The following is a 26,090-nucleotide window of genomic DNA, read 5'->3' as shown; positions in this document are numbered from 1 at the left end:
TGAAAAAATATGTATGAGTCACTTAGCTCAGCACTTGGCACATAGCAGATGATCAGGTACTGTTTGCCATTCTTTTTATTAGTGTTTAAACAGAAACACATGGTCTCTTCTGTACCCTTCACAGGGACTGGAGAAAGTTTGATTACATTTTCAAAACATGTAACATTTCTCATTTTGCAAGTGATGAAAAGCCAGTTTTCCCCTGGTAAGCTATGAGACAGATTGAGCAAATGAACCACTAGTCACTGAAACCAAGCCTAGCTAGGCCTGGAGGAGTTTCAGGCAATTATACAGAGTTCTGACTTCCCAGTGGGCCCTGTAGCTGTCAGCTGATTCCAGAAGCTTATGGTAGAACTTATGGTGTTTCTCAGGGCCTTCTGTGTTTAATGCTGGGCAGGAAGCCAGTTATCTGGGAGGAAGGTAAGAACGTGGGACATTGTTTAAACTATTTTTTTTTATATGGATTAATTACCCAGGTTGAGAATTATCAATAGCTTTACTTTCTGACAGTCTCTCTTTTGGTCATTACATGTGTAACACGTTAAACAGAAGAACAGCTGGGGAAGAGATAAATAGGTATTTTTAGTTGCACTGAAAATGAATTTGAAGGGAGGGCATGAAGTCATAGTTTAAAATGGCTTCAGTAATAAAGATAATGGTAGTAATAAATGACATATGTATTTAAATTTTCTGTGATCACGTTCCCACAGCCTATGGGTATCAAAGTCAAATAATGTATAGGCAATATGACAAAAAATAAGTGAGTTGAGTGGTCTAGGTACAAAGAAATGGTTCTCTGTCATAAAAATACACACATACACATTGCAAATACAACACTACCTGAGAACTGACAAACCCAGAAGGGGGAGACCAGAGGGAAAGGGGCAAACCTAATAGTTCCTGACTATTACACAGGAGCTACTCTGCTCCTGTTTTTTGGTCCTGTGAAAATGTGGAAGATTGCTTTTGTTTTTTGTTTTGTTTTCAGTGGCAACACTAGAAATCTGGAATTTTATGGTAAATAATAAAATACAAAATATTGGACCAGTTTAAAATGAAAGCAACACCTTCTGGGTCAAATATAATGTTTGCCAGAGCTGATCTGGCTTCTGGATAGATATTTGTAACCTCTGCCCACAAATGAGCTGCATAACTGTCACAGGAACATGTAGCCCCAGGCAGACACTGGGTTCTGGGGTGAGGGAGAATGCCAGAGAAAATCAGCTCAGAGGAGTGACTTATAGAATGAGCTGGGTCTTAAATGATATGTGGTATGTCATGTATCTGTAGGTATATTTACCTGTGGTATGTGTAGGTGCATCCTAAGTACAGGGAAATGTATGTGCAGAGGCAGGAGGTGTGATGGTGTGTCTTATTCTCAGATACCAATCAAGAGTATCATTGTGTGGGTACATGGAAGGTCTGGAGAAACAATTGATGGCCTACAAGGTTGGAGGATGTACAGTGTGGGCTCTTTTGTTTTGCATTCCATTGACAATTCATTTTTCATCCCTGTGTCTCTGTGAAAAGTACTTATATTTCTTTCTTGATCTACTGATAGTGAAAACACCAAATTTTTCCCAAATAAATAGGACAAAAATGAAAGTGAAAAATACACAGAATTCCTGTCTATCCCTGTCTTTCTGCTTGATTACAACACTTAGGTGTACTTTTTGAAGGTTATTTCTGCTAAAGATGTTAGGAGGATGTCAAAGATTAAAGTAGTTTATATCTTTATAAATGTATGCTTTTGGAAGAATTTACTGCCATCAAAGTGGATATAATTGAAAACCAGGTTTGCTCTTCTTCCCAAGTGTGTGGGATTTCTCTGTTTTTGCTTTGTTTTTTGTAAGGACATAAAATACAATTCTTCTTATTTTCCTTAAAAAAAAATAAAATAAAAAATAAGGTGTGCCTGGGTGGCTCAGTCGGTTAAGCATCGACTTTTGAATTCAGCTCAGGTCATGATTCCAGGGTCCTGGGATTGAGCCCCACATCAAGCAAGGTGTGGAGCCTCCTTTAGGATTTTCTGTCTCTCTCTGTCTCTCTCTCACTTTCTCTCTCTCTCTCCCTCTCTCTCTCCCATTTCTCTGTGTGTCTCTCTCTGCCCCCCTCCCTGCTCACATTCTCTTTGTCTCTCTCTAAAATAAAAACTGAAAAGAAAGAAAAGAAAAAGAAAACAGAGTTTTTCTCACTGAGAGGTTCTAATTAAAATGTTCCATTTGAAGGATTTTTTGGCCAACCCAAATTCTTGTTAAGCAAATGCTTTATATTTCTTGCTGGAGTATAAGGCTGCAGTATTCCTAGAGGAAATTTGCAAAACACCACTAAGCCCAAATATACAGTAACATGTATTATTTCAATACCTTCAAACAGATTGTTCCAGAATTTTTTAATCACTAGGAATACATTGGTCAACAGATTTTATATGTATTACTTTGGAAAAAGGAAATGATACTTTCACATTATCTTTAACCAAGAGCATGTTCATCTAGTAGATATAATAACAATCCCCTCTCACAAACCTCTACTCTTAAAGAAAAAAAAATAGATTTTCCCTGTAGTGCAAATTATTCTTTTTGTAATATCATTTAATTTTTTTTATGTTTATTCTTGAGAGAGAGAGACAGAGAGAGAGCGCGCGCGCTCACGCACAAGGCGGGGAGGGTCAGAGAGAGAGGGAGACACGGTATCTGAAACAGGATCCAGGCTCTGAGCTGTCAGCATGGAGCCCGATGCAGAGCTGGAACCCATGAACCATGAGATCATGACTAGAGCCAAAGTCGGACACTTCAACAACTGAGCCACCCATGTGCCCCTGCAATATCATTTTAGTAAATCACATTTCAAATATATGAGTGGATATGTTAGTTTGTGAATTAAATTTTTAAAAGTTATACATATCTACCTGGAGCTATTTACAATAGTTTATATGTCATGCATCAACATAATTGATTTTACTTATAACCAGTGAAAATGATAGTTAATTTAGTATATTTACCATGAGTTAACACTGAGCAGATAACTAGGAAATTCGGAATGAATTGAGCAAGTGAACCATCTGGTTATTATTTAGACTCTAGAGGCCTTTGTGTCTGCAGCTAGAAGAGCTGATGTTCAGTAATGGCGGTGCTTTGCTCGCATGTGTGAGCAAATGGCAATGCTGGTGCCTCCAAATAGGTAAATGGAAGACAAATGATTTATTTTATTACACATGCATAAATCATTTTGAAAATAAGATTTTTGATTAATTTTATTAATTTTGTGGGGAAATCTTATTTCACATAATGAAGAACTATAAAACCAATATTAAATCTGACCATTTATTGCTACGATTCTTATGGATTGATCTTATGTAACGACTCCTGTGCTTCAGACCCAGTGTCCTTTCTTCAACTGAAAGAAAGGACCAAGTTCTTTTCTACCTCTAGGCTTTCTCTCATGCTGCCTGATACACCACCCTCGCCACTCTCAAAACTTTTCTATGGCTGGCTCCTCACATTTATCTCTATTTTAAATATCACTTCCCTAAACAACTATTGGCATCTTGTTATTCTTTTAATCACATCCTGCCCTTTTCTTATAAACCATATTATAGCTAGTACTTGTTTACTTGCTTTGTTCTCATCTGTTTCTCCAACTAGAATGTAACCTTTTTTGATAGCAGCAGAGACCATATCTGTATATTCAGCCCCAGGAGAGGCGGCAGTAGAGATAAATGGTTAAAAGTCACTAAGAATCACACTGCCTAGAGTAAACCCTGACTGTGTCATTTGCAAGTCCTCAGACAAGTTTCTTATTTTATTTGGGTATCATCTGTAAAATGGACATAATAATAGAATAAAGATTACATGAGTTAGTATATGTATATTACTTGCCATGCAATGAGGCCTTATTAAATGTCAGCAAGCTAGATAGCATGGTATCCGGTAAATAGTACGTAATCAATAAACATGTACTGAATGAATGAATGATAAAGCTTTTGTGTCAGAAAGACACCAAAGTGTCTTTGAATGCCATTTCCATCACTTACGACCTTTGCAATGATATTTAAATTTTTTGAAACTTGATGTCTCAGTGTATAACATGGTGTTGGCTTTTTGACATTATTGTGAGGATGAAATGAGGTGTTTTTTATAGCATGTGTTATGATTTACTTTTGTTAAAAAATAAATTAAAAACCCTAGATCATTCTCATTTTAAGACTGTGGTATTCAACAGCCCTGCCTGAGGCCATTTGTACCTGTTGTTGGGATAATTATCTTGAACAGCTCTAGTCATTAAAACTGTTCGGTGATAAAGAACAAAGCCAATTCAAGCTAACTGTAGCCTAAATAAATTAAAAAATTAATAAAAGCATATTTATTATAACTAGCAGATGGAGCAAGAATCCTTCATGATATGTTCACAGTCTAAATTCATTGTAGTTTTCCCTTATTCCTTTAAACTTTATGGATTCAGTGTCCACCTTTCCTGGATGAAAACCCTGACAGATGTCATGACCTTTATTCCTACTGGATAGAACATACCTATAGTTACTTTAAGTCACAAATATGATTCCAGTTCAGTAATTAGAAATATTGTTGTATTAGTTTTCTATTGTTGCTGTAAGAAATTAACACAAACTTAATGGCTTAAAACAAAACAAAATAAAACAAACTAAATCATTGCCCTTTAGTTCTATAGATCAGAAGTCCTACATGGGTCTCATGGGTTAAGACTGAGGTGTCTACAAGACTGTGTTCCTTTTTGGAAGCCTGAGGAAGAATCTGTCTTTCCCACCATTGAGAGCCACCTGCATTCATTGGCTTACATCCCCTTCCTCCATCTTAACAATAGCAGATCAAGTCTTCTTCATATCACACCTCTCTGACCTCCTTTCTCTGTGTTCCTTTTTTACTTTTAAGGACTCATGTCGGGGCATCTGCGTGGCTCAGTTGCTTGAGAAACTGACTTCGGCTTGGGTCATGATCTTGCAGTTTGTGGGTTCGAGCCCCGCGTCGGATTCTGTGCTGACAGCTCAGAGCCTGGAGCCTACTTCAGATTCTGTGTTTCCCCCTCTCTCTGCCCCTCCCCTGCTCATGCTCTGTGTCTATCTCTCAATAATAAGTAACCGTTAAAAAAAATTTTTTTTTAATTAAAAAAAAAGGACCCTTCAGAATGATTCAGGATAATCTCTCCATCTCTGGGTCACCTAATTAATAAACTTAATTACCTGTGCAGCCTTAATTCTCTTTTGTCATGTAACCTAATAAGTACCAAGATTGAGTTAAAGATTAGGACATGGACATCTTTAGGGACCATTGTACTGTATGTAAACTTACCATATCTGGACTGTCTAATATTAAAAAAATCCAGTCTTCTGGATTATTATTTTCTGTAGGTTAAGCTTTATAAGGCATGAAGCAGGATGCTTCCTTTTTTGCCTTCCAGTGATAGCAAACATATTTTACATTCTAAAACTTTCTACATGATCTCCCTCAGGTTACTCTACTCAGGCTTGTGACTCAAAATTACCATTCTTCCAGTCTTCCCCCCAGAAAAGATGAATTTGTCTTAAATCACAGCAGTTGCTCTCTACAAAGAAAGCTGTTCATCAGTTCTTACATAATTTTTTTTTATAGTCTCTGATGAATATCATTATCATTGGTCAGGCTAAGTGGTCTGGGAGTAATAGAACAGGTTCTCAAAACCATTCTTTATGAATTTAATTGGTATAGGACCAAAGAGGTATTTGTCTCACATTCATCGAAGCAAGAAGGGTCTGTCTATTCATGGAATCCAAGGGCTAGGCCTTTGAAACAACAAAACTAATGAAAAATCCACTTGTAATCCAAACTAATTTCTCTCTTTCCCTCTTATCTCCTTTTCTTCCAAAAATCAGCTTCATTATTCTCCCTTCTGTGAATAGCTATTCTAAGGGTCCCTGATCTCATGGCTGAACATGGCTACACGCATAGTTCCTGACTTTACATGTTACAAGCCTAACCTTAAATTTTAAGCCTAACCTTAACCTTCAGTCCAAACCAGAATTGAAAGGGGAAAAATCTCTAGTCTTTCTAGATAGAGTTTTATGTATATATTGCTTCGGTCAACTGTAACCTGTGGAATGAACTATATTACATAGAACAAAATGTTCTACCCCTGTGGATTTGGGGACTAGAAAAGAGATCATTGGGGTTTGGGAAAATATTCCAAAAGCTGTATATCACAGTTACTTGTAAGTCTTATAATAATAATAAAACAAAAACAACAATCTGTATTACAACCAAAATTTATTGAGAACCTATAATAATCAGGCCCTGCATTATCATATGTAATTATCACCTTTAATCCACATGGAGGCTCAGGTGTTTTCTCCATTTTAATGAAAAAAAATAAATAAATGAGTCTCAGAGAAGTGAAATAATTTGTTCAAGGTCACACTGGGAGTAAGTTGTGGCCCAGACCTAAGTGTACACTTATCTGACTCCCAAATCCATAAAAAAGACGTCAATAGAATGATATTTACTGGGTAATTTTAACAGAAAAAAATGTGTTTGAAAATGTTCTGTACATTGTTAGATTTTATATCTCCATTCATGTCTATACCTCTGACTATATTTATATCTATATCTTTCTACATCTATGTTATATCTATATCTACCCATGTTCTCCTCCCGTCTCTGGGATTTAATACTGGATACTTAAGACAATGGAATAATTTATTATTTAAATTTTACTTTTTCTCTGTATTTTTTCTGGTGATAATCTATTAATGATTATAAGAAGATAGTGTTTTATAAAGAACAAGAAACGTCAAGCTAATTTTCTTATTTTACTAGTTCTCTGGAGAATGACAGTTTTTTCTTAGGTAGCTTCTTGTCTGCTTTCTTCCCAGCTCAAACAGAATTGTTCTGCTGACCTGCTGTTTCCTTTTCGTACTAAAATTTCCCAAATCAACATGGTGTATCAGTCTTTGTAAAAGTATAGGGGTATAGGAAAGAAGCTATGAAATCTGAGTGATGTTTATCTCCCCCCCCACACCAGCACCCCCCATAAATAGAACATCCAAGTTTCTTTTTTTTTCAATGTTTACTTATTTTTGAGAGAGAGACAGACAGACAGACAGAGTGTGAGTAGGGGAGATGACAGAGAGGGAGACACAGAATTCAAAGCAAGCTCCAGGCTCCAAGCTGTCAGCACAGTGCCTGACTCGGGGCTTGAACTCATGAACCGTGAGATCATAATCTGAGCTGGAGTCGGACGCCCAACCAACTGAGCTACCAGGCACCCCGAACATCCAAATTTTATATTTTTCTAATTATAACACAGTTTTTTCTCCTAGGTTCTTTTAAGGAATTCTTATTGAAGTTTACAAAAATTTCTTTCCTTAACAGCTAAATTTATTAAAACTTATTGAGTACCTATTTATACACATATAAATGTTTCTTTTATTAGCTATTTACCAAGAATAACAAACTCAAATTCCATTTATAAACATAAATTAGAGATAAACTGTATGGATTTATTGAAAGCACAATTGAGGACCTCTTTTATTTTTCTATTTTGAAGAACAGTCAAGATTCATAAATAAGACTTAATTTTTTTCTCACAATGGTAAATAAATGCTTTATTTTGATTATAAAAGTAATATATAACTAGTTTAAAATATAAACACTCAAGAAGGGAGCCCCTGGGTGGCCAAGTTAAGCCTCCGACTCTTGATTTCAGCTCAGGCCATGATCTCACAGTTGGCAAGATTGAACACTGTCAGTGTAGAGCCTGCTTTGTATTCTTTCTCTTCCTCTTTCTCTGCCCCTAACCCACTCGCTCCCTTTCACAAAATAAACTTCAAAAAAACTCAAGAAGGATGCAAGGAAGAAATTTGACAATCACCAATAATTCTTTAATATAATGACAATTGTAATATTTTTAGCATATATCATATATCGTGACAAAAATATAATGCAGCAGTGTTCTGGACATTTTGTTAGTCAATGAATGTTTCTGTATTAACAATTGCAAATTATTCCGCTATACTACTGTATAATAATGAATTTTAAAAATCTGTAGTCAGCATTTAATTAATTATATATTTTTTAATATTGTAAACAACACTAACAGATATTGTTACATAAACTAATTTGCACATATTTCTGATTATTGTCTTGGAAAATTTCCTAGGAGTGACATTTCAAATGGTATGATTTTTGTTTAATACTTAAGATACAGTTTTGCAAAATTGCCCTCCAGAAAGGTTGTACCATTTTTGCTCTGTCTATAAAGGAGTAAATTCTATTTAACTTGCCTTCTGCCATAAAACAATTCAACTGGGCAAAATATCTAAAACAATTGTTACCACCAGACATTGGACAACAGGAAACCTAGGACTGTGATCCTGAAAAAGGAGATCAAATAAAATGAGCCTTAGAAAATAGCCCTGGCTTTCTACCCAGAGACAATTTCTAGAATATGATAAAGGAAGAAAGAACTCAAATATATCCTGAGTTCAGGAGAAGGAGATGAAACTTTGAGGAGAATGAGCCATCATTATATGTGTAGATAAGAGATGCTACACAAAGGAAGAGCTCCAGGCATCTGCAGAAGAGTACTCTGAAGACTTAACTGAATACCAATAAGTGCAAAGGGTGAAACACCATGATACTGAGCAAAGAACAACTATTGGGAAAGTACAATTATGAGACAGCTCTAAATTGGACTATTTTCAGAGTTCACACCAGCTACGAATCATTCATATGCCTGCCAATAAGGGTAGAAAAACCTGGTGACTGCACAAAGCATCCAGTAGAGCTCTAAAAAGTCTCATACATATTAGTGGTATGGCTAAACTAGGTCTAGGGTAAAGTCTACTCTAGGCCTGCAAAGAAATAAAAATAAAAATAAAAAAACCCTACAAAATAATTTTCCAAACAATCAGGCTGATTTAAAAGTCCTACTCAGGTTACCTAAAAGTCCAGGATCTTTAAAGGAATGAAAAAAATTCATCACTTGACAGTGTATAAGTTATAGAGTCAAAATGCTCTGTATCCAATCAAAAATTACTAGTCATGCAAAAAGCATAAAATTGAGACTCATAAACAGAAGAAAAATTAAATAGGAATAGAGCCAGAATGATGGAATTAGCAAATGACTTTAAAGTTACTGTTAATTGGGGCACCTGGGTGGCTCAGTCTGTTAAGCGTCTGACTCTTGATCTCAGCTCAGGTCTTGATCTCAGGATTGTGAGTTTAAGCCCTTCATTGGGCTCCACACTGGATGTGAAGGCTACTTAAAAAAAAAATAATACTGTTATCAATATTTGCAATGATACCAAGGCAAACAACCTAATAAGGGGGAAAAAAACAGAACAATTTAGAAATGTTAGAATGTTGAAAATGTTAGAAGTTCCAATTAGAGTTTCTAGAAATGAAAAATAAAATATTAGAAGTGAAAATTTCACTGGATGGGATTTACAGTAGAATAGTAAACCAGAAGAAACCATTAGTGAACTGAAAATCATAGCAAAAGAAACTATTCAAACATAAATACAAAAAGACTGAAAAAAATTTACAGGGCCCCAGGGAACTGCTTGGCTATCTATATCTACATCTATATCTATGTGTCTTTTTATAATGTGTGTGTAATTAGAGTACCAGAAGGAAAGAAGAGTGAAGGAAGGAGAGACAAAATATTGAAGGTAGCAATTAATGGCAGATTTTTTTTTTAGAATTTGGTGAATATTATAAGTGCACAAATCCAAGAATTTCAGCAAACTCCAAGCATGAGAAACACAAAGAAAATTATAGCAAGTCACATAATAATCAAATTGACTAAAAACAAGTGACAATACATAAAAACAGCAAGAGGCAAAAGACACATGGCATAAAGAACATAAAGGATAAGAAAAAACACAGATTCCTTTGCCAGAAACTGTAACCCAGATGACAAAGGGGGGAAAATACATAAAATGTGAAAGAAAAATAAATATTTCAATGTATAAAAAATATCTCTTAAGGATAAAAGCTAAGTAAGGCTTTCTCAGATAAACTGATAGAATTCCTTATCATTGGACAAGAACTACAAGAAATGGTTTGGTTTGTTTCTTGTTTTTTTAGGTGGTGGCAACAGGGCTTTACTTACACTATGGTGCAGGGCGAGCTGCAAACACAGAGCCCTGATGGCGACAGCCAGTATGATAAACATCTAAAAAAAATGTTTACTTACATTGCTAAAGGCAATTTCCTCTTCATATCGGAAAATTTCTGAACTCCATTGACATGGGCCACTTAATGGAATCATCTTTAACTCATTACCAAATTGAAATTCAAATAAAGCAATTCGAGTAGGTTAACTTGTTGGTGAAGATGAGCTATTATATTGATACAATTTTATATATTTACATTATATGTGGACACTGAAATTGAGAGAAACCTCAGGTGACTTGGTTATAAAAAGTAAAAGGTTGTATATTTAAAATGCTTCAGAGGATAAATAAGTAACAAATCAAACAAGACTGGATCCACTGGAAAACGAATAACTCACCTAAAATCATTCAGAACTTTTTTTTAAAAAAGTATCCAGACAAACAAATGTCTGAGGGCACATAAGTTTAGATTTGTGGTGTCATAAAATAACTCTTAAATTAGAAAGTAGAATGTTCTCTTTAATTTTAACTTTAATAATTTAAATTGCCTTCCAGTTTCTTGATGGATTTTACACTGTCATCTTTGTTTTCACCATTTAACTTGTGTTTCATTAGGTGCTAATAGGGGTAATTCAATGTCAGTTCATTTCTTCAAACCGTTGTGAACTTTAAAATATTATAGTTTTTGATTTATCACCAATCTGAAGTAAAAAGAGTTTTTTAGATTTTTGGAAAACTAAAGAAAAGAGGGGTAGGAGAGATAGCTTTTTTTCTTTATTCTCTTAGGTTCAGTGATGGGGACCCTGCAAATTAAACTGACAAAACACAGGATAACAGGAAGAAAAAAATAGGTTTAATTACATACATACATACTGGGAATTCACAAAGGAATCTGATTCTAGGAGACAGAATTTGAGCCTTATATACTATCTTAGGCTAGACAAAGGAAAATGCGTTTGGGGTTTCTGTAAGGGGAGGTAAGTTATGGGATGGGGAGGGGAGGGATCACATTGTAAAAACAAGGGTTATTTAATAGTTTTTTGTTTGTTTTGTTTCAGATAGGAGTTATCTGAGGTACTAAGAGTTGTCTCCACAGTAATTCTCTTCCTGCTAAGGGAGAGGGAAACATGATTACAGATGGAAACTTGTGTCCTGCTTGTAAATAGAAAGGGGAGAAGGCAGAGAGCTAATTGCCTTTAGCTCAAAACAGTCCTTATGCCAAAGTGTCATATTTGGGGCCGCATATCCTGACCCCTTCGGAAGGAAGCAGAATACTAGTAACATATGTAATTAATAATCTCCCTTACACTTTGATTTTAAGGATTTTTGGAGAAAGATGAAATATAATTATGTTTTCAATTAATCAATCAAGTATTAATTAAATGCTTATGAATCTGTCAGATCTAAAAACAGCACTAATAAATGCTCTCAATATCTGCTTGAGAATTGGAAAACAGAGCCATATTTGCCCAGCTTTTTAAAGAAGAAGTGTTAAGGAAATAAAAATTGATATGTTAGGCTATAGGAAGACTGAAAGTTTTAGAAGAGGTGGGAGGGGCATAATAACTATTTAGAGGTACCTTTAGCAATGGCATATGTATCTCTATTTTTATGTTTATTCATTCTTAAAATTGCTCACATGTGATCTCTTCATTGTCCAAGGTGATCAGATACCATATTTCCCAGTGTCCCAGGAATACTTTTTTTTAATATAGATTTCTACCCATTTAGCCTGTTGTTCTATAAAATCCATCCAGAAAGGCTGTGTTTATCTCCCCTCATTCGTCTTTTTTTCCTTTCTTTTTTTCATTTTGTAAATCTGGTCACCATAGGAAAGACAGACATTCAGTTGAGAGCAAGTCTATTTTAAGTACTAGCTACTTAGGGGGAGGTTGGCGACTTTAATCCTGCAACAATGCTAGCTGGCTGGTAGTCAGCAGGGAAAGCAGAAGAAGAGCTTTCAGAAAGAAAACATTCTCAGTAGAAAGTAGTGGCCCATTATGATGTTGAACAAAAGTAGTTCTGCTGGAATCTTTTTTTTTTTTTCTAGGAAAGCTTGTTATTCCACTTAGACTTTATTCAAAAAAAGGAGGAGGAAGAGGAAGAAGAAAAAGAAACATTAAAAAAAAACCTAGGAATTAAAAATTAAAGAAATATTATGTAACAAAATGATAAACTCTTTCTCTTTGGTTCCCCATAATTAGTTATTCTTGACTACTTTTGTTCATACTCACGAATTGAAACCTGTTAAATTTAATAAGTGATTGTTTAAGTTACTACTGTGTTCTATTACTAAGATGTTAAGTGAAAGGGAGAGGATGTTTCTAAAGACAAGGAGAAACCTCACCTCTTACCTCAGATTCACCTTAGCAGAGAAGGCCATTACCCCCAACAGCTGTTAAATGTTGTTTTCATCTAGTTAGTATTTGCCAAATTCCTGCAGCACAGTTGGCATTCATTTTGTCTTGCTCTTTGAGGCTAAGAGGCAGAAGACTGGAAGACATTTCAACTGTCAACATGAATGACTAAGTTGTACTGGTAACATGTTTTCAGAGCTGTTTTAGATCATTCTGTGACATGGAGATGAAACTTTTTTGAGAATTGGTCATTTCGGGGTGATTTGAGCAAATAAATTTATCTCCAAGCTAATATCATTTGAGCATTCTGATTGCATTTTAAAAAGATTAGATAAATCATTCTATCACGTTGGTGTTCCTTTTAACTTTGGTGTTCTAGGGGTTTAGCTGGAGATTTTTCTCCAGCCTTATTGTAGATTTAACATTCTCAAATTGAAAAGTCCATCATTCTACGTTGTGCCCAGCAGTTAGCATGTGTCTTCATTTAATGCTTTCCTCAGGGTTCTTCCTGAGGGAGTTTTGCCAGAGTTTGTTGAATAGTTCTACATAAATTAATCAAGTGTGTGTGTGTGTGTGTGTGTGTGTGTGTGTGTACTGCATTTTATAGTTCCATGATAGTATTAAATATACATTTAAACTTTACTATTTTCTCTTTTTTTTTTAGATGATACTTAGATGGCTATCATAACTAGTCTTCCCACTATCAGTAGACTCACATGGATGAGGCTAAGATTGCTAACAAGAGTATATTGCTTTAAAATTTTCTGGCATGTAAGCCAAGATTTCATGGGATCCTCATAAAAAGTGCATAAGTCACTATACACTATGATTACAAGCTTTCATTTAATGTTTTGTTATGCAGTTCTTCCACAACTGGAAGAGTGTTGTTCCCAGCAGCAAATTAGAATGCTTTGTAGTGTCACTCCCACCTGACTTCCAACTTGGCATCTCCATGTGTCTGTTATTTTTAGATGAGTCATTGTATATCTTAATTATGTGAAATAGCCTATAAACCACCAGTAATGGTTAAGCAACTCTGTTGTGTGTGCATGTGTGTGTTAGCATATAATTTATATAGTTCCTTGGCTTTTTCATTTAATAAAACTGTAGTGGAAAGATCATGAAAATGATAATACTCTCCTTGCCATTAATTATTACTTGTTTCCTTGTTGATAGATATATCTTACTACTGAAAGATGTAGTTGCTTTCTTTGTTCTCCATCAATACAAATTTTCTTAAGATTCTATATGCAATTTTATGAAGAAAAAAAGAGAATTAAAAATTTAGTTAGTTAGGTTACTTTTGCTCACCAGTCAATCCTAATACAAAGCACTGAGTGTACCTTAATTGTTTTGACCAGCTTTATATATATTCACAGGTATAGGAGAGTAAATTTGATTATGTACATATTATGTATTCAACTAATTAGAATTAATATCAGATGTGCTTGGGAATGTCAGAGAAGCTGAAGTTAAATGAATTAGATGATAATGGGATTTAGCAGTCAATGGGATAGAAATTGTGGTGATAATGTATTGACATTATTGAGTAAGCTGTGGGACCAGTGAACATATGTAAGCATGAAAATGACATGACTGTGTTTTAGGAAGATCACTCTTTATCTGTCAGATGACTCAACAGATATAGAAAGGATGGATTAGAGGAGAGGGAGAATTCATTTAGGGAGTTTCTATCTTGGCAAGAGATGATAATGACCTTACCTAGAGTATATGGAAAGTTAAGAAGATGAATTTCAATGACATTTAGGACATGGAATTGTTAAGGACTTAGGACTGTTTGGGGAATGTGGGAGGATAGAGCTAAAGATAAATCCAGTTTCTGTCTAGGGCAGTTGGGTAAATGGTCATACCCAGATCTGGAAGAGAGGACATAGAATACGTTCAGCAAATATTGCTTAGCATGAGAAAATCTTGTTATCTCTACCCATTCTTCTTGTATAGTATATACATTCTCCCCCTTTCTCAGTTGACCTGTCTTATTTCTGGTAGGACTCAAAAGCATTTAGCAGTTGTGAGCATCAGACAGCCCTAAACTAGAAAGTCTTGGCTACCATCAAACAACAAAATTACGGCTTCAACAAAGAATCTTTAATCAAAACTGCCGGGGTGCTTGGGTGGCTCAGGTTGGTTGAGCGTCAGACTTTGGCTCAGGTCGTGATCTCATGGTTCATGACTTCGAGCCCCACACGGGACTCTACTGTTAGCACAGAGCCCACTTTGGATTCTCTATCCATCCCCTGCCCTTTCCCTACTCTGCTCTCTTTCTCTCAAAAAACAAAAACATTTTTAAAAGGCCTTTTTTTTTTTTTTTTTTAATGCTAAGTGATGAAATGCCTGGGTCTAAAGCCAAATGGTTCATCATATCAGGGTGCAAACTTTTTCATTTTTACACTGTTGACAGCTTTATTTTAATCAAGAAAGAATTTTAAGAAAACTAGGCTCAATTCAGAAAATTTTATGTCCTGTTTCCAATATTTGAAATGTTTGTCAGATTTGGGGTGGTTTGACAGGATTGGGGATTTATTTTGAGGTGATGTTTAAAAACTAACCATCCTATATTTGCCTGATACCATGTTGAGTATTGATTGATTGAAGTTTTTAAAGTAAGGTCTGTACCGAATATGAGGCTTAAACTCATGACCCTGAGATTAAGAGTTGCATGCTCTAGAGACTAAGGCAGTCAGGACCATGTTCAACATTTAAATAAACATTTAATTTCTTTCAAAATACTGTTACTTAGTTCCACTTTAGAGATGAAGAAACAGACTGACACAGTTGAAACATTGGAGCAGGACTGGATAGAAACTAGGTTTACTTTATTCCAAAATGCATGAAATAAACACCACCAGTATATATTCTTGATAAAAGAGCGTGTATGGGAGGAAAAAAAAAAAAACTTTTCTGTCTACCCTCCCAGGTTCACTGGTTGGGCCTTTGAGCAAACTGATAAAAGAGATTAACAATTAACAAGAGAAGGGGGGTGGGGGAACAGTTGTAATTCTGTAGATTTACATGGGAGTCTCACAAGGAAATGGGACTCAAGGAGACCCATTGAGGTTTACACCATTTTAGGCTAAACAATGGAAAGGGGTTGGGGCTCCTGGGAAAGAGAGGCAAGTTATGGGAAAATGAGGGAAGAAAATGCATGTTAAGGAAGGTTGTTTCTCAAGTGGTAAGAGTTGTCTCCGACTTTTACAAATGGAAATTTCCTTTATACATGTAAATTTTCTTTACAAAAGAAGAAATTTATACTCTATTTTTAGGCAGTGAGAGGAGGAAAAGAACTTTTCAAGTGTCTGCTGGTTCTCAAGGGCATTTAGCTCAAAATAATCCATATGCCAATGAGTCCTATTTTAGAGTGGTATATTTTGGCACTCTTCAAGCACCTCTACCTAATTCTTGAAAGGATAATCTCAAAGATCCATTCTGGTTGCTAACCATGGAATTTCTTCCTCATAGTGATTTAGAAGATTACAGTTTTGATAGTTCTAATCCTTTTTTCTTCATGTATATCTATGGATATCCATATGTATGGATATGGATAATTTGACCAGATTATTTGTTCTCCTACTGTTGTACTTTTCATTGACAAGATAAGTACCAGTTCTATGTAACTACTAAGTGTGTGACTTTTACATACCCGGGACTCCATGTTTTATAGGACAATGCCAACATTCAGAATTTTGAATGACTTCATAATTTTTTTCCAAATTTTCACATGTATCTTCCCTTGAAAAACAGAACTACATAATCACTTTAATAACTGCCCATGACAGATTTAAACTTTAACATTGGTTTCTTCCTCTTGGGTAATTTCTAGGTAGAAACTGCACTCTGAGATAACGGATAACATTTATAACCTTCTCTGTGCCCACTCTCTCCTTGAAGTTTGCTTTAGAAATAGAATGTTAGATGGCCCGCCTTAGGGCTCAGTTAAGCATCCAACTTTGTCTCAGGTCATGATTTCATGGTTCACGGGTTCGAGGCCTGCATCAGGCTCTGAGCTGACAGTTCAGAACCTGGAGCCTGCTTCAGGTTCTGTATCTCCCTTTCTCTCTGTCCCTCCCCTGCTTGCACTCTCTCTCTCTCTCTCTCTCTCTCTCTAAACAGTAAATAAAATTACAAAAAAAAGAAAAAAAAGATAATGTTAGAAACACAAAAAGATTATATGGCTGTAGATGTTGTTTTCTCTTAAGTCATCTAAGTGGTTTAAAAAATGTGTTATCTCAGTCACTCTCATAGATTTTCTTCCCAATATTCCAAAAGTCTTGTTAATTTTATAATTATTGTTCCTTTCACCATTCAGTAAAGTTATTTTGGCTAATGCTACCAATGTTATTTGGTTTTGGTATGAGTGCGGGTATGTATATTTTAAATGAATGCATTCATTATTTTTTTTCCTCTTTCATTTACTTTAATTATTTTTTGGGAGTTCTCATAAATGTCCTAATCCCTTTTAACCTTCCAGTTCTTAATTATTTTCTCTTGCATATAAACCTAAATGGTTACCCCCATTTCTTTTCACTTTTGAAATGTAATTTGGCATGTTTTTCCTACTGGAATATATTTCATCATCTTCTTTGCCAATCTATGTCTTTCTTTTCTTCGAGATCCCTCAATTCACCCTTTCTGATGATGGTAATTTTATTCATCTTTATAACATTTGTTGAAAGAATAATATGAGGTAGGAACTGTGCTACCAAGCACAGTTACAGGGATATAGTGGTGGGCACAGAAAAGGTCTCTTAACACAACAGCTCCTAAGGACAGAAATAAGCAGTACATACAATACAATATAACGTGATAAGAGCCATGGTGAAAGGAAAATTCCAAGTTGTTAAGAAGCATCTGGGAGCATATAGAGGAAGTCTCAACCAAGATTAGTTTGAAGAAGAATTCCTGCATATGAATTAGTAGGGCAAAGAGGAAGTGATGAGAGGAGAATTTTCCAGGCATAGGAGGAGCACAAGAGAAAGAGAGTGAATGAGTAAGTGAATGCATGGCATTTTTATACGTATTGAAGCTATTTCAGTATAATTGAGTATACATTTATGTTACTTTCTGGGCAGCTACAAGCACTTTTGGGGGTTCTGGTGTTTTTATGTTTTTCCTCTGCCTTAGAATAGGACTTCTTTATTCTACTTTCAATGTAACTTCACACATTCCATAATTCAACTTGTAGATAAGAGGTGCTTTATACTGGTTATTGACTAATTTTAGGTGCCTGGGACAGGTATGTTAATACATTTCCAAGTTGTTATAATGAAGGAGGATTGATATGTGTGTTTCTCCTGTTATGGGGAAGTCAGAATGTGATGATTATAGTTTTATTGGAAAACATTCAATTTCCAGTTATATTTGGTAAAGTATGTAACAAAATATATACATTATGCAATTGTAGTAGGCAAAAGACTACTCTATTCTGGAACGAACCACAACTTAGATTTTAATCAGAGGTTTTGTCATTTATCATGAGAGAATGGAGCTTAGACAGTAAATGTTCCAGATCATTTTATAGATGAAGAAACTGAGACCCAGAGAAGTAATGAAAAAAATGCAAATTAACTGTGATGAGGATTTTTTTATGTCATGTTTGTTTTTATTGCTAATATTTTTGAGAGTAACTATTCTAGTTGTTTACCTTCCTGTTTACATAACTTATATAATCAATGTTTTCATTAATAAGCTAGCAAACATGGTATACAGATTCTTTTCAAATTGAAAATTAAAGAACCATTAAAGGAGAAGATGTTTGAATCTTGGGCTTTTTTTAAACTAGTCTGAACAAAGCTAAAATTTTTAAGAAATTCTGGAGGGGAAAGTTAGAGATTGTCTTTTGTTCTAGATGCCTTATGGGAGACAGAGCTTAAATAAATTGATTTACTTTTGTGATGTACTTCCTCTCTCACTTTTACAAATGAGTAAAGATAATCTCTGATTTGTTGCTTATCTTTGCTAGAGCTTATTTTTTGTTTGAAGCACAATAGTTTAAATTAATACTCATTCTGTTCCTGGTAAAAAGGCAATGCAAATACCAGTATCCTTTTACAAATGAGGACCTTGAGGCGCTCCAAGATTGGATTGTATCACATTTTAAAGATCTCTCAGTTAATAAGTAGGACAGCTGGCTTCAGGACATAGTGACATCAGTGCTCTACTTGGGCATTCTTTCCACTTGTCAGAGGGAGGAAGGACAAGGGAAGAGAAAGAAGGAAGAAGATGAAGGGAAAAGGAAGAAAAGAAGGGGAGGAGGGAAAATATTGCCTCTATTGTGTTTATTATCTGCCATTCAGTGTTTAGCACATACATTATTGCTTTCAGTCTTCATAAGAACCTTTGGAAATAGATACCATCCCCATTTTACAGTTGAGCAAACTGAGACTCAAAGAAGTTCTAGCCCCCTCTTATAGTTCCACAGCTAGTACTAGAGATAGTCCAAAGACTGTCTTTCCACCACTGCACAAAACTGATTCATTCCCATGCTGTTCATTATGTCTGTGTATTTTTTTAAACGAACATTGCAAAATTCACTTTAATTTTTTTTTTTTTATTTCTGTAAGAGAAACAGGTCAGGAGAACTAAAAAACAAACAAAACTCTGGCCCTGCACCATGGTGTGTTGGTAGTATCGACATTCAGGGAAAATGTAAATACGTTTCTAGACTAAAGTGAAAGTAGAGAATTAGAAGTCAATATCAAAACTAAAACAAAGCCACATTTTGTGAAGCACACATTAATAGCAGTACATTGGATCAAAGGATGTGATCTCATTTCATAGTAAAACAGGTCCTGCAAGCCCAGGTAACTCAGGAAGCAGAATGGTAATTATTCACAGAAGAAAGCAGGTAGTATACTGTTACAATACTACAGTAGAAAGTCAGAAGGTCACAAAGCTTGCAGGGTAACTGACACAATTTGAAACTGCTTGGCCCCCTTTAAAAAGAAATAATAAAATGGGAGAGAATGAAGCAAGTTTACCTAACACATCTTTGCAAGGTAAGTGCCAACAGTCTTTGAAATGTTTCCAATCTGAAATTTCAGCAGTTTCTGTTACAAAGTGTTCATGTGTGTGTGTGTGTGCGCGCACACGTGCACACGCACGCACGTGTGTGAGTGTGTGTGTGCATGTGTGTATGCCTGCCTGTGCCCCTGCCGAGTTTCAAGGTGTGCTTTGGGTGTGAGGAAAAGAGGTGGCAAATTTTCTAGTTTCAAAAGAAGCTGGCTGTCTCTTTGAGCTCAAAAACTCAACCAACACAGAAACCCAAATTTGGTGGAGAGTAGGAAAAGTCTTATCTTTACTCTCCAATGTAATGCTGGAGAAATGGTGTGACCGACTTGTCGTGCATTTTCATGCTAGATCTTTACCAACATTGACGAATATTGTTTTAATTTTATCTCTTCTTATGGACTTTTTATTTGTAATCAGCTTTTGCCATTTCTGGGATTTACCAGCTAAGTGTCTTTGTATTCATATACTAATCTAACCATTTTTTTAAGGTAGAAAACAGGATCTCAAAGGAGAGCCTATCAGTTAGGGAGAGGGGATTTATTTTACAGGTCTTACTTAATCAGATACCTTTGTCCTTTGAAGGGATTGGCTTTGTTGACATTGGCTTGACTGGGCTTCTATGGTTAGGCTTGTTGATAGAAACAATACAAGGTGGCTCACACATTTCACTTTTTTGAGTGAGAAAAGGTCCTTCTCAAAAACAAATAAAAACTTGACATAATGCTTATTTGTTGCTATGATTTCTAGTAGTCTACTGTTGTCTGAATTATTTGTCACCTTTACAAGAGACATTTTGATCAAGATATTTTTTAAATATACTAATAACATTTTTATTTGTTTAGTTATGTCTTGTGAAGCTACCATCAAGAAAATCCCCAAACCACCCAGTTTTCTATTTAGGGCATTTAATTGAACATGACTACATGAAATAAAACATATATGAGAATCAGATGATCCTAGACACGCCTGGTCATAAAAGTGTAGTGTCCATTTTCTAAAGTTAAATTATCTTCCAGAATGCCTGTGTTTCTTTTCTTTATTTCCTTTAATCCCTTATCCACTAAATCTGTTCAAGAATACCAGAACTTTATTGTTATTTCTGTATGTTTCCTAAAAAAACATTTAGTTAAATGCTGCATATAATGCTATTAACAAGCATTTTTAAAGATGAATTAAAAAAGTCATGTAGTACAGTCTATTGAGGAAAAACAACAAGCTAAAATACTTATTTAGCATAATTCTATGAAATTATTTATTCATTTATTTATATATGTTTTATGGAGAAAATCATATGCACGTGATTATAACATATACTTTGTCTCTGTAATGTCTTCCCTTGGAGAGATATGTGGGAAGCATTTAGGTTGTTAATGTTCATGTAATAATTATTTTGTGTAAAATATCTTTAACTATTTGGCAACCATGTGAAGAGGCTATTACAGGCTGTGCAAGTAAATCACCTGTATGTACAGGTGTACCTGCAGGTACATCAGAGATTGCAATAAACTGAGGAGTAACCGGGCTTTGTCTGTCTTTGTGTCAGGATCATGAGTAATATTTACTTCTTATTTTAGAGTTCAAGAATGTGTATAGATTTTCTGTTGTTGTTTTTTTTTTTCTCTTTTCTCTGGCAGTTTTATGTATGTTATGTTTCTGGTAATATGTTCCACTGTCACAGGGTGAGTATAAATGCACACACACACACACACACACACACACACACTTTCAGAATGAATAATCAGTATGTATCAGGAAAATATATAAAATTGTAAACAAGAGCTATAATAAGTCATTTGAATGTTATGGTTTGAGGTAGAAAATCAAGTACCTTGATTCACAAACCTTCTGTAGCCGAGGAATGCTTGTGAGGTCAGTTCTATCTCGATTTTCCCCTGTGAGCTCTATGAAAGCTTTTCAGTGAGCTTTTGCGTTGTTCTGAGTTGAAATGTTTCCTTGGTAGATCTACAAATAGTTCACATCCATCTTCTTGGAGTATTGAAATGCTTCTACCTTAAAGAAGTTGCATTTGCCATATAATTATTAAGTGAATTTAGTAATCAGGAGAGAGTTAATGATAAGTGAAGGTACTTCAGTTGTTGGCTTTAAATTATTTTTGGATTTTTTTTTGTAATTATAAAGGAAAGTACTCTGGGGATAATTTGCAACTTGATGTGTGTAGAAGTAAGAGATTTTGATAAGTTTAATATCTTATAAAACAAATCAAAATAGATTCTGGAATCTTCATTTATCGAATGCTCTAACATCATTCGGTTTTCTGTGCAATACCTTGTCACAATCTCAGCTTGAGTTTAAAATTATTGAAGTAAATGAAAAAGGCATTTTGAAATGTTTAATATTGTCTTTGACTTAGCAGACTTTATAAAAAGATTCTGAAGTTCTCTGAAATAATACTAATTATTGTCAGCTCGGCTTACAAATAATCAGAATAGAAATGAAATTTCTATCAGAATAGCAATTTAATAGAAATGATTGTATTCAAATTAATGTTATTGTGCATTAAACATATGGATGATTTAATTTTTTTGGTTATGAAGATAATAAGTAATAGTAGATTATCCTTAGAATTCCATCATGTGCTTTGAATAGTGGTTTTCTAATGCCATGTGGCTAGACTGTGACCATGTCTACTCACAACTTGGAGGGCTAGCCATAGACATTGTCAAAGATTATTCATTTTAGTGCTATTTCCTGTAGGTTTTACACCCTGGTAGCCAAGTAAGGGTACACTTTACAACCTGTAAGCTATCAGCAGCTATGGTATTAGGAACCTATTTTTTCCCAAATGAAAGTGAAGTTGTTCCAAGGTTATCTTCAGCTTCATGTGAACAGATCTCAATTATTTTTTTTTCCAACATAAAAAGCAATCTCTTCATTTCAGTCCCAATGAAAAGTAACCCTACAGAGAATAATGTAAAATTTTATATGAGAACGCTCATAATATTCTCAGGATTCATAAAATAGAATTATCTAGGATAGGATAAAATGCTAGATTTCTTTCTTCTTATTTTTGAAAATATAAATAAGATACAATATGGCAACAGGAATGGGAGTGAATGCTTTTCGAGCGTTGTATTTGCTGAGGAAAGGAAGCAACATTCCCTTGTGTAATACCTGGAGACTCACATGTCCCGCTGAGTAGCACGTGGTAAATCTGTGATAGTAGTGAAAGGCCATGACTGGAAGGACAGGAGGGTGACAACTTCCTCCTAGGCAGGCAGCTCCCTGGAAAATTCCTTAGGCTAAGATTTTTCCAGAGGCTACCCTTGGACATAAAAATGCCCCTTACCTGTATTCCCTGTCAGGAAGGACATGCATTTTCTATTACAGAGTTATTAGCAACAGGCAGAGCAGACCCTAGTAGGAATTGTAAGAGAGGGAAAGAATCTGTCACTATCCAGCTGTGTCCCTTATCTGATGAGTCCCCCATCCCTCAGAAACTCACTCCACATGAGCTTTTTCCATTTTATTTCCCTCCTATTCCTCCTTGGTCAAAGCATGTCTAAGGCCACCTGCCTCTTTGTGAAGCATATGATATACAAATTCATTTTTGGAATTATTTAAATAAAAGGTATCTCTGAGTTCAAGGCTGAGACAATCTTGAGAGAGATTTCTTTGAGTGGGGGTCTCCCCTGGACTGTCCAACACACACTTGTAACTCTGGAAGTCTACTTACCAGCTGCTTACATGTTTTTGAGCATCTTCTAATTATAGCTTCCCTTCCTACACCAGTTCTTAGTTTTCTAGATCTAGAAAACCGCTATTCTACAGGCCACAAAAGACTAGAGCTATGGGGAAAAATGTTTCAAAGTCCAGAAGAGTTGACTAGACCCTGTGAAATCCAAGGCCAGTTCTAAAGAACAATCAGCAGAAAAGAGAGGACTTTTCAGCAAGCCACTGAAGGAGAATTTGGCCATCAGAGTTAGGGGAGAAAAAAATTTGTAGAATATTAACATTTTCAAGGTACCAGGTAGCTTAAAGGGCCTCAAGTCCAATATTGTTACTTTGTAGAGTTAGCAAACAGATCCAATGAAGGCAAGAAAATTACCCTTGCTATCTCAGAAGCAGTTGCCAGAACCCAGGTCTCCACTCTTGCTGCCCAGAGCCTATAATTTAATAGAGGAATTTGGCACATTACATTCTGGAGGCATTTACTTTCCTATTTCAAAAGGGGATATCAGGGTTATGAATGCTTTCAATATTGACACCTTTTAGAAAGGTGTCTATAGTTATGGCCCAGAAAGAATTGTCCGGTATTCAGTCATGTTATTATGAGACTGGTCCATCCAGGCTTGGAATTTTTCTGGACTCCATTAAAGTTACATTGGTTTTTAAGACATTTACTTGACTTTCACCACAGCCCAGAGGCATCAGCATGAAAATCCAGACACACATGCATTGAATGTATCATGTTTCTTACGATTCAGACAGTTGTTTAGAAATTATACGTATTCTACTGAGCTAAGAAAAGAAGAAAAATATCTAGGCAAGAAGGTGCCTTAGTGTCTGTGCTTCTAAATTGCAGCCGGAGGGCAGCAGTACTGTGTACCCTGACCTGTTATACTGGTTTGGTGTGCATGTTTACCTTCTGTGGTGGAAAAAGTATCTCTGCATTCATCATCGTAAACCATGCCTGTGAGTGCCTTGAAATCTTTCTAAAACCCCAAAGAGGACTAACCAGTTTAGGACTGCTCCTTCCCAGTCTGTAGAACTTTCACAGCATTTTTAAGCAGGAAAAGTGTAAGAAGCTGTTGTTTAACCCGTGTTCCAGAAGGAAGGCTTTCACTAGCTCTAATTGATAGGTTGGAACACTTGAAGACCTGAGACATTTTGGAGTTGAAATTTACATATTAAGGCAACAGGGCGTTTTGGAGTTGGAACTTCCAGAAGCTCTGCTGAAGAGACCTTATTTTCTAAGGATAAATTTGAGCACATTTGGAGCAAGTAAAATTGCAGAAAATGTCAAGGCATGAAATCCCAGGTGAGTCTGACCTAAATGGGTTAGGCAAGGGTGCCTGGGAAGATGGCTGGGGGATTTTTCCCAGAGAGAGAATCCCTGGAGGAGGCAATGAGATTAGAAGATGAACTCTGAAATAATGTGTAAGAAACAGTTAATGAAAGCAGCATAACTGAGCTGAGGAGCACTTTTTTTCTTGTCTTTCTAAATGGATATAAGATCTTTGCTTTACTAGAAATAAAACAGCAAGCAATGTACTTGAATGGAACATTAGATAAAGGTGGTTAAAAACATGTACTCAGTTAAAACCTGCTGCTGGGGGAAAGGCCAATTCTCAAACACTTTGAAATTTAGAGTTTGTTCTGGACTTTTAAATGTTCTGAAAAGCACGGTTTAAGCTCCTTTGATTTAAATGATATTTTATGGCACTGCAATTATTTTAAAGGGAAACATTTTAAGTTTCAATTAAAGTCACTATAAAATCTTCTTGAAAAGCAGGTGACACATACCTACAGGATGACTTGATTGTTTAAACATTATTATTAATAACACAATGAAAATTTTTCCATATATTTAAGAGGTTGGATCTGTCTTTACATCTGTTACTTTTCTTAAAGAAATAAAACAAAGGGTGCAAGTAATGATCTGATGATTGTACATGTATAAACACCTTATAATTATTACATCGTATGCCTATTCTCTAGCTTTGGAAAGAGTTTAAACGAATTTGGCTAATTGAGTAGGACAGTAAGCCAGCCTTTTTTTGTATCACAGTTTTTGGGGAGAGGATTAACCAAGCACATACTTGACTTATTATTGCAAGGTATTACATTTGATACATGAGAGAAGAAGAAAAAAATGGGTGACTGACAAGATTGCAAAGAAAACGTGATTAGGATGAAAGCCCTTAAAGGGGTATTGAGCTTCAGTTCGATCCCTCCAGCTTCTAATCTCTCTTCAGGAAAAGTATGTGCAAATAGTTTTATTTGCCAGGGCTATTTTGTTGCTTTATTGATAGATGTTTAACCATCTCCATAGTTGAACACTTGAGAAGGTGCATTCAGAAATACCTGTATAGGGATGTCTGGCTGGCTTAGTTGGTACAGCATGTGACTCTTGATCTTGGGGTCATGAGTTCCAGCCCCACATTGGGCATAGAGCTCACTTTAAGATGCCTTTATAATTTATTGAAATACAATTCACCTGCCCTCTTTAAACCCCTGGTCACTGTAGTACAAGCTGTCTAGTGTGTACTTAAAAACAAAAAAACAAAAAACACAAAACAACAATAACAACAACAACGAAAATGTGACTTAGAGTATAGTACAAAATCCCATCTACTAAAAAATCCCAAAAGAGAAATATTTTGAAAAGTCAACTTCTGAACTTAATGCAATTCATGTAAATAAGCAAAAGATGTGCGTGTACACCTGTTAAACAACACAATCAACTTTGGTGTGTGACTTCAGACCTTGGTAAATGATTCATTTCTGAGAATTAAACTCTTGAAACCATCTGTGTGATTCTCTTGGCTTTTCAAAAGTAAGTTCTTTTGCAAACAAAGTGTGAGAAGCAGAGAGAGCTGCTTTCCCATTTGTTTATG

At 35.5% G+C, this 26,090-nt stretch overlaps 1 protein-coding gene across 10 annotated transcripts in view; it reads left to right on the top strand.

The window, feature by feature from the left end:
• NAALADL2 (N-acetylated alpha-linked acidic dipeptidase like 2) overlaps positions 1-26,090 on the top strand; it is a 1,320,599-nt gene that overhangs the window by 388,856 nt on the left and 905,653 nt on the right. For 2 of the 10 annotated variants that reach the window (XM_027061403.2, XM_053221205.1), the window contains exon 1: positions 17,509-19,499. The exons of 4 other annotated variants lie outside the window; for them this stretch is intronic. In XM_027061403.2, the coding sequence (XP_026917204.1) occupies positions 19,467-19,499 (33 nt within the window). In that variant the 5' untranslated portion in view covers positions 17,509-19,466. 4 more of the 10 variants (XM_053221201.1, XM_027061405.2, XM_027061404.2 and 1 more) reach the window with 4 other exon arrangements.

Source organism: Acinonyx jubatus, chromosome C2, assembly GCF_027475565.1.
Source record: "Acinonyx jubatus isolate Ajub_Pintada_27869175 chromosome C2, VMU_Ajub_asm_v1.0, whole genome shotgun sequence".
Taxonomy (NCBI): domain Eukaryota; kingdom Metazoa; phylum Chordata; class Mammalia; order Carnivora; family Felidae; genus Acinonyx; species Acinonyx jubatus.
Note: the sequence above shows the minus strand (reverse complement) of the source record. Positions and strands in the feature narration are given on the sequence as shown.